Source organism: Nanorana parkeri, unplaced genomic scaffold (genome assembly GCF_000935625.1).
Source record: "Nanorana parkeri isolate BGI_ZX_2015 unplaced genomic scaffold, ASM93562v1 scaffold71, whole genome shotgun sequence".
Lineage (NCBI taxonomy): Eukaryota > Metazoa > Chordata > Amphibia > Anura > Dicroglossidae > Nanorana > Nanorana parkeri.
In genome coordinates this window covers 1,639,568-1,649,068 of record NW_017306339.1, presented here as the reverse complement: position 1 = coordinate 1,649,068, position 9,501 = coordinate 1,639,568, and the positions used below count along the sequence as shown (strand labels likewise).

Here is a 9,501-nt window from a genome sequence, read left to right as displayed (position 1 = left end):
TTTCAAAGGAAAAAATTCAACTTTAACAATTGCAAAAATGGGGGGGGGGGGGGTGACACACCAAACCCTGCTCTCACATCGAAAGGTTTAAAGGATGTCTTAAACCACAGTGTCTTTACCACAGGGGAAATAGATTTGCATTGCATCCCTGCTGACCTATACAATATATGCTCACTAAATATATGCAAACATAACTTTCTACAACAAGATTTAATAATGGATTAAGTAAAAATGTTTTCGTAGTTGGCATGGTTTTTAGCTGACATTTTGTGCAGACCAAAGGATATCCTTTTGATCTGCATATGGAGTAGGAGCAAGCTGTAGCATATTTTTATGGTGTCCTCACTGTTGCTTTTTCTAACCAACATTAGGTTTGCATTCCAGCTCTAATTTTGTGAATATGCTGATTTAATTTCATCTCATCTGTAATCTCAGGAAAGATATTTTCCTCCTCTGAGATGATGTACATGGTCACATATCCTAGTCACATTTGCCAGGGTTCTAGGAAGTAAAGGAAGATATATTAATCTGCCCTTAGTAAAAATGGGCACTGTCAGAATAATGGGGAGGAAAAGGAAAATAAGGTGTGTAAAGAATAAAAAAACAGCAATTATTTATAAGTATGTGTTTTGTAAATTGCAATTACTAACATTTCTAAAGGTGTGGTATTTCAAAGATATTGGTAACGTTCCTCTTTAATGTACAGTGTTTATTAGCAAGGCACATTTGTATTTTATTGAATTTTTCTTGTAGGTTGACAAAGCCTATGACTACCTCATGCAAGACACCTCAATAATCAATAAGATAGGTTTTACAGTTTCTGTTGGAAATGGCCGTGGAATTTATCTCAGGGATCCAGTTCAGGTTGCAGCACCCTCAGACTATGGTGTGGGAATTGAGCCAGTGTTCCCAGAAAACACAGGTGAGCTGCACTCGTACTGTAGAGGGCACTGTTGAAAATGTGTATATAACAATGTAATTTTATTCCTGGCAAATCTTTGTTCTTTTTGGTCATTGTAAAATAAAGATATGTCCCTGAAATTAATTCACTGTCCCTTTTTTATACATGTGTCTTGCCAGATAACTCTGAGAGAATTTCTCTCCAACTTCACTTGGCTCTCACATCCAATGCCACCTGGATTCAATATCCTAGCCACCTGGAGCTGATGAACCAGTGTAGACACATAAACGTCCGTGTGGATCCCCGTGGTCTGCGTGAAGGGGTGCATTATGCAGAGGTAGGTACACATCTTTGTGAATGTTTTCTTAACTACAGTGTTTGAAAAACATTTATTTGGAGCATACAAGTTTTTCGTATGCTTTTCCTAAACTCCAATGATAATGTTATTAGATGTTGACGTGTAACTACTGTGTTCACTTTAGGGCTTGTAAATGTCTGCTTTTTGTTTTTGTCAGAATTCTGGCCTTTAAGTGAATGGGAATGTGAAAACAGCCGAGAAGGAGCACAACCTCTAACCACATACCAGTCTCAAACAAATGCTGAAAACTGGATGCACCGATACCGGTATTTTGGTATCGAGTACGATTACCAACTTTTTTTTGGTACTCACCGATACCAGAAGTTCCATTAAGGAAGCCAGGCAGCATGTAATGACTCGCCACATGTCTTCTCCAATTTAGCAGGGAAGTCCTCCCCATGCTTCTCGTCACTAGATGACAAGAAAGCATGGAGCTGGCTTTCTGGCCAATCGGGAAACCGGGCATCGTGTAATGTCGCGGGGCCTGGCTTCCTGATTGGTCGGGAAGCCGGCTCCATGCTCCCTCGTCATGAGGTGACAAGGGAGCATGAAGCCGGCTTCCCGGCCAATCAGAAAGCCAAATACTCGGCACTGATACTAGTATCGGTGCATCCCTACTGTGTTGATATCAGTTTGACACACTTCTGAGATTATTCAGCATTGACTGCCATGTGCATTGCCCTGCAGTTAACCTCCTGACTGGCATTTGACCTACATGTACAGGGTTTTCCATTCCTATAAACTTGTATGGGAATACAGGTCTCAATAGTTATATCTTCTCTGACAGAAGAGATGAGTGAGGAATCGGCAGATATTTAAATTCCGCCTCCATTGGGTGGTGGTGTTTTTAGGTTGTTTTATTTTAGCGTAGACTCTTTTGGTAACTGCCAGTTTGTATGTACTGTATTATACTGTTCTTAAGCAAATTTAGTCCTATGGAAGAAAAGGTTGTTCATTTCACAAACAAAAATACCATGCGTGCAATACACAATATGTAGTATGCAATATACAGTATGTAGCACCTTTTTGCTTTACAGGAATTGCATATGTGATCAGGTTGCACAGAGAATATGAATTGCTTCTGATAAGAGAAGTCACACCATTCCATTGAATTGCCTGGCTTTTGTAATATTCAAAATACTGTATGATCTTTATAAGGGTACAATACCCAATGCCTTAAATCTACTTCTGATGCCATCCAATAATACGGTTATCCACCAAATTAAATGCAGTAATAATGTAAATGTTGGTTGCAGATTTGTGGATATGATACTTCTGTACCTACTGCTGGTCCATTATTCAGAATTCCTATAACGGCCGTCATACCAGCAAGGTGAGCAATGAAAGAACAAGTTATCAGTTCATATATCGATTTTTCTTTTGTGTTTTTACACTAAGCGTTAGTCTGTTTTAGGCATTTATTAAAAAGGAATGTGAGCTGAGCGATCAGCGGTTATATGATTGTTCAGCTCTCAGTATAAAGAACAGGCTTTAAGGGCTGAGAATAGTCTATTTTACTCTCCCAATACTTCCCCTTTTAATGCATTGATATCTTGGGTCAGCACTAAAATTAAATCAGTAGGGAATGTTCCATTGAAGCATTGTCATGCTTTGCCTACTCAAGCAAGCAAATTTATATTAGTAGATACTGATTTAATGAGTATTTTTTTTAAATATTTTCTAGTGTATTTACTGTGGTTTTTTTAATCATTTTCCCTATGTTCTATATAGGCCCAGTGATTCTGCATTGTTTGATTTGGAGTATAAAGATGTGCTTTTCAAATCTGGGCAAATAAAGCGTCATTTTATAGAAGTTCCTCAAGGTGCAACCTGGGCTGGTAAGATGAATGTTAAGCATATTATTATTTTATTTTTTTAGAGGCTTTAGCATAATTTTTTTATAGTGTTATGCAGTTTCATGACTAGGGAAACCAAGCACAATAGCCAACCAACCTTAGACCAAAATCGAATTTAACCTGCTAAAGCCAAACTTCAATCAAACCACTAGATCGGACTCGGGGGTCAACCCCTCCGCTTCCTGATTGGCCAGAAAGTCGGCTCCATGCTCCCTCGTGGCGAGGAGGCATGGAGCCAGCTTCCCGGCCAATCAGGAATCTGTATCGGCGAGTACTCAAAAAAGATATAGGTACTCTTACTCGATACCGAAAAACTGGTATCTGTGCATTTTTAGTAATCTTATTGTCCGGTTAGCTTGGCCAAAATGCATTGTGCCCTTACTTGTAAAGCAGATGAGCCCCGATTGGCTCAGAGTACTGACCCTAATCCGTTCAGAGCCCTAGCTGTATTAAGTTACATGGGGGGGAATTTATCAAAGCAATTGCGACTGTTTTTAGCATCTTAGATTTTTTCTTTTTAAGTGCAAATCTGTTTAGCCGCTCATTTAACATGTGCACCCATTTTGACCATAGCTTGCACGATTTTCCTAATTTCCTCCTGTTTTGTGAAAGTTCGCAAATGTTTACATCAGCACTTCTCCTGCTGATGTCTGAAACTGTAGCATCACCTAACAAAACAATCGCAACTTAAGAAGTCCCCAATCACCACTTCTTCAAGAAGCGACAGTTAAAGAAGAACTATGAAGTGAGTTTTCACTCCACCTCATAGTTCGAGCCGACGTGTGACAATGAAACTGTCACACGTCTGCTCAATAGATCGGGAAGGGACACGTCGCTCTCTCACTTCTCGATCATGTCCCTGCAGAGAGCCGTGACTGCTGTGGGGGTGGGCACAGCTGGCTCTGCCTCTAGATAGGCAGGGCCAGCTGTTAATCACGCAGCTGGGTGGATCTCGACATCCATGTCGGGATCCCTCCCAGCTGCGGCGGTCTCAGTATACCGCGAGCTGTAGCTTGCGGTATAATGAGCTTTGGGTCACAGGAGGACGCTAGTTTATGTCCTCCCGTGACCCTTAGAACTATGGGGAAAAGCACTGACCCCATAGTTCTCCTTTTAAGCTTTTTGCCTGGAGTTACAAGTCTTCTTTCCTGGAGTCTATTTAACCTCATTTTGAACAACATTCTGCTCTCAAATTAAATCTGGTGCAAATATACCCCATGCAACCATAAGCGAGTTCAAACACTTGCAATTGCTATGATAAATTCCCCCCATAGAATATATATTTAAATTTTGTCATTTTCTCCATCTTTGACACAGTTGTGATATGATGATATTAAAAATGATACTGTAAAACACTGCAGGTTATACCATTTGAAATGCATGTTTCTTTTGTCAACTTTCTCCTTTCCAGAGGTTACTGTGACCTCCCGTTCTTGTGATGTGGCCTCTAAGTTTGTTCTACATGCTGTTCAGTTGGTTAAGCAGAAAGCTTACCGAAGTCACGAGTTTTACAAATTCACTTCCCTGCCTGAGAATGGCTCTGTGACTGAAGCGTTTCCTGTTTTGGTGAGACTTTTTTATGACATCTGAAACTTAACCCTTCATGACTGAGCCTTTTTTTTGTTTGTTTTTGTTCCTTCATGACTGACGCACTTTTTACATTTTTGCTGTGTGATTTCTTCCACGGCAGTAATATACTTTCTTACGAAGTTCACCCACACATATTATATATTGTTTGTAGAGGACAGATAGGGCTATATATTTATATCACATATATGTGCCTAACGCCTTACTTAGTACAAATAAAATCTATATAAAAGAGGAAAAAAGCTTAAAAAAAACACCTTTTCCCCAGTTTTGACTGAGTTTATTTATTTTTAACTCCTTTTCTTTTTTTCCTGTTGCAGAGTGGTAAAACCATTGAATTTTGCATCGCACGTTGGTGGGCAAGTCTTAGTGATGTGAATATTGATTACACCATTACTTTTCATGGGCTTGTTTGTGGACAATCTCAGCTGAACATTGTGAGTTCTCTTCTCTCTTCCATTATAGTAATATTTGAGCAGCAGCTGTATTGCACCATTAGCCCTCATTCACACCTGAGCGACAGCGGCTTTGCACGTAGAAACGAGTGTCTTGCATAGTCCCTTGCCCATTTTGTTGCACGTAAAACACGCACACATAGTAACGTGTTTTTGCAAGCTGAACATGACACTTTGATTGTGAATGGACAGATGCGCTTTTTACACACAAAGGGGCTGTTCGGAGCGTTTCCATTGATGTCTATAGGGCAAAGAAGCCCAGAATCTGCCAAAAAGAAGCTTGTGTACTTTCTTCAAACGACGGGCATTTTACTACGTGTGACAAACCGCTCAGATGTGAACATGGCCATAGAATGAATGGGAATTTTTTGAGGGCTTTTTTTTTTGCAGAAAACACTACCAAACACTCACTGTGAATGAGGGCTTACGGGGATAACCTTTCAGGTTGTCTTCCCAAGCTTTATATCATGTAAACATATTGTCCAGATACTGTTCTAGTGAAGTATGTCTGTATTATAAAAAGTTGAATTCCATGCACATGTGCAGTCAGTGTAAAAGTACTTTGCCTTATCAGCCTCCTATAATACCCTGTTTGAGTTTGCCCATGTAAAACTGTGACTGACTGCCATCCCCTCCTCACAGCCCCGCAACTATGTCAGGGCAGGGAATGCCCTCACAGCAACTGATGGACTGGGGGGGAGAGTGAGGGTCATAGTTTTGAGTGGGCTTGGGCGAACTGGGTATGCACCAAGCCCAGGCTTATCTTTGTTCTTAACTAAGCTGTGCAAAACATTTCAGCTGTGTATTTCGTTTCCTGTCCTACTACCTTAGGTCTTATTTTGTAGTTTCAGCATAAAGTAATTTCTAATTACCTGTCTGAGCAGCCTAAGGAAAACATAGACCATTTACAAACGTCAATATACGATCATTGTTAGGTATGCTTTATCATTTATTTATCTTTTTATTTTGTTTACAGCATGCATCTGAAGGCGTAGCTCGTTTTGATGTATTCTCTACTTTGAAGTATGAGGATTTGTCTCCAGGAATTAGTTTGAAAAATTGGGTGCAAACTTTAAGGTAGTATACTTCTTAACACTCTTGTTTTCTACTTGTATGTGTTCTATCGATTTGCAATAAATGATCATTCATAGCTGTCTGTGTGTTTTTTGCATTCTGCAATATAGGATTTGTAAAGTCCTGCAGTAAACTTACGAGTAACTCCACTTTTGTAGAGCGATAAAAAAACAATCACTTCTGGGTGATCTGTATCCATTACACAGATTTTAACAACCTTTTGTTGCACATTCCTCCCTGCTTCTGTTCTGAAGAAATAGTTTGTTTCAGCCTTTTCCTTTTGTAGACTGATTCCTGAATGGGGGGGTCTAGGTTCATTATAATCAGCTGATGAACTTTCTGAGCTGTAATGAGGAAAGCTTAGGTGCCCATACACTAGTACATTTTTGGTCAAAAATTTCCGTTTCTGCCCTCCGTTCAATTATAGCTCGAATGCCCCATCTAGCATAGTCAAATGTCTATTTCGGAAAACGTTCGTTAACCATACTAGCCAACCTTTTTTGGACAAACAACGGAAATAATTTCCTTTTGCGCATGTGCTGTGTTCTTGCTGAGATTTTTGACAAACAAAAACCCCACTGATTCATCTTTTGATTTGGCCAGAGAAAAATCTTCCAACCTGACCAAAATAAAAAGTTTAATCACAGTATCAAAATAAAAATTGGCGATGTACCATCAACTGTTCGATTTTTGTTCGAAAGACAGTTCGTGTATGATTTCTGAATGAAAATTGTACAATGTATGGTAGGGATGTCCAGATACCATTGCCGATACTTGGCATTTTTATGAGAACTACCAGGGTTGCAGCGGTTTGGAGATGGGACCTAGCTCTGGCGCTCCACCACTGTGCTGAAATCATTAGTCTTTATTGTATTAGAAAAACTGTCACATGACATTAAACAAATATGTATCAGTACTTGTATCTGTGAGTACTAGGACACGTATCACTACTTGTACTTGGAAAAATGGTACCGGAGCTTCCCTTATATATATTTATAAAAAAAACAATAATGCATTAAAATGGGGATGTCCAAATCCCAGGAGCTCAGTGTGCTCCTTTACAAATGACAGCTGCCTCCTAACTTTTGAATTTTTCTCTAGTCTAGTCCTGGAGCTGGAAAAGTATCTTGTACGGAGTATGGTACTTGGTATCTGAACATCCCTAATGTATGGCCACCATTAGTGTCTGCATCCCTTTAGTTGAAGTTAACCCTTGGGGAGTATCTCCCAAAAAATGAAATTCCAATTGCAAGGGATGCCTAAAATTTTAATTGTATTTTATTGCAGTTGTCTGTCACAATCGGTGAGCCAGCCAATCAAAGAAGCAGGAAATTACATTTCTGGGGACCTTCTGTATACCAACTTGTACAGAGTGCCCCCAGGTTGCCATTTTGCATTAATTTTTTTGACTTTTAGAAAATTGGGGTTAAGGTAATTTTTAATATCATTAAAGTTCGAAATGGCTTGTGTAGCAATTATTTGCTATATCAAACTGATGGTAAAAGCAAGCTGCATATGCCCATCAGTGCAGGCTCTAAATTGTTGTGCCCTCTTTATGAATATGGCTTATATAGACTTCATGATTGACCTGATTTGTTTAATGTGTGTGTATATATAGCCTACTTTTGGGTAAAGGAAAGATATGTCACCTAAGACTTGTGCAGGCATCCGGATGAGGATGATGGTCCACAAGCCTGCACCTTCAAAAATAGGTCTGCAATGGCAGCTCCCATGTTACTGTCCTGATGGGATTCCTTTTTAAGAAAGGCAGCATGTAGCCTGTGTGCAGTTTTGACCAGTTAACAAAAAGAAATGATGGCGCCCCAAAGGCTTTGGCACCTATTGTGCATAACCACAAGCCAAGAAAACATGTAAGAAGTAACTTTTGCTACCATAGTATCCTACTTCCTTTTGTAAGAAAGCCTCTTAATGGATACAAACATAATACACGGGGTTGATTTTCTAAAGGGAATAGTGGTTGCTCACTTTGCAAAGTTAAAGTTGGTAAGTAATGTGAACCTATGTTCACTTTAACCCTTTCCCTGCCACCACCGTAAGGCATACGGCGGAACAAAACAGTTCCCAGCTGGCCAGGTCAGTATGCTGTACTGAGCTCATGAACTTATAGTAGAACTGTTTCCCGGACTGTCCCCTTTAAATTAATAGCTGCGGCTGGCGGGGAGAAGCCGCAAGTTTCAGGATGGCCGAGCGGTGAGGAGAGCGGAGGCGCTGTCAGTTTGCGGATGACAACGGCTCTGTGCGTGGTCGAGCGGAGGGTCGGTAAATATTAGTGATATTTAACGATCCTCTGTGCAGCACAAACACTGGAGTGATCGTCTGATCACTCCAGTGTTTGTAAATAACTGGGGACACATAGTACTATGTGTCCCCAGTTATGAATGAACAGGATGCGATTTACATCACTTCCTGTTCATTCTTTTCTCAATGAGGAGAAGCACTCACTACAGAGGCTCCTCCACATTCAGAAACTGGTGACAGTAAAATATTTACTATCGACAGTTTCTGAATGAATGGGAAGCCTCTATACTGAGGCTGCAGAAAAAGAAATTGAGGACTCTTTTCTCAATTTCTTTTTCTATTTCAAAAGAGAATTGTCAGGGGTCTGCTTAGACCCCTAATGTTTCCCCGAAGCCCCCCCAACAGTAAAAAAAAAAAAAAAATGTGTTAAACTAATTTAAAAAAAAAGCACAACCCACCACCACACATAACATACACATGCACCATATTGTGGTGTACGCCATGCACATGTGCTGCAGTGCATTGCTATAACGCATTGCAGTGCATGAATGCATTAATTTATATTTTTTTGCCATGCGTTGTGATACCTTGTGTTGCAATTAAATATAGGCCTGTATCATTTTATCACAACACAAACGCCAACACAGCGCAAATACCATTTTTTTACATAAATCGCTTATTTACAGTTTTGCGTACCTTTTAATTTTTTTACCTTTTTGCAAAAAGGTGCAATTTCAAATTTGCAAATATTTGTTATTTATCAACTCAATACAGTTTTAGATTTTGTCAGAAAATATTTTTTTTGTGCACTGATACTGATTTTAGTGTGCTTTATCAATTGAATTGTGTATCTTTATCGGTTTATTAATTTTGAGAAACATTTGCGCAATTATCGCAGGGCCTACAAATTTAGTAGCACCATCTTTTTATTCTACGGGCCTGCGCTTTCAGAAAATATATGGTTTGGGGGGTCTTTTACAAACGCTAGCAACGCAGCAGTTGAAAATCAAA

General features: G+C 39.7%; 1 protein-coding gene across 2 annotated transcripts in view; it reads left to right on the top strand.

The window, feature by feature from the left end:
- Positions 1 to 9,501, top strand: part of TPP2 (tripeptidyl peptidase 2) — a 55,439-nt gene that overhangs the window by 17,941 nt on the left and 27,997 nt on the right. For both annotated transcript variants that reach the window (XM_018576617.1, XM_018576616.1), the window contains exons 13-19: positions 754 to 922; positions 1,081 to 1,238; positions 2,516 to 2,592; positions 2,991 to 3,097; positions 4,527 to 4,681; positions 5,023 to 5,139; positions 6,134 to 6,234. In XM_018576617.1, the coding sequence (XP_018432119.1) occupies positions 754 to 922; positions 1,081 to 1,238; positions 2,516 to 2,592; positions 2,991 to 3,097; positions 4,527 to 4,681; positions 5,023 to 5,139; positions 6,134 to 6,234 (884 nt within the window). The remainder of the gene's footprint in view (positions 1 to 753; positions 923 to 1,080; positions 1,239 to 2,515; positions 2,593 to 2,990; positions 3,098 to 4,526; positions 4,682 to 5,022; positions 5,140 to 6,133; positions 6,235 to 9,501) is intronic.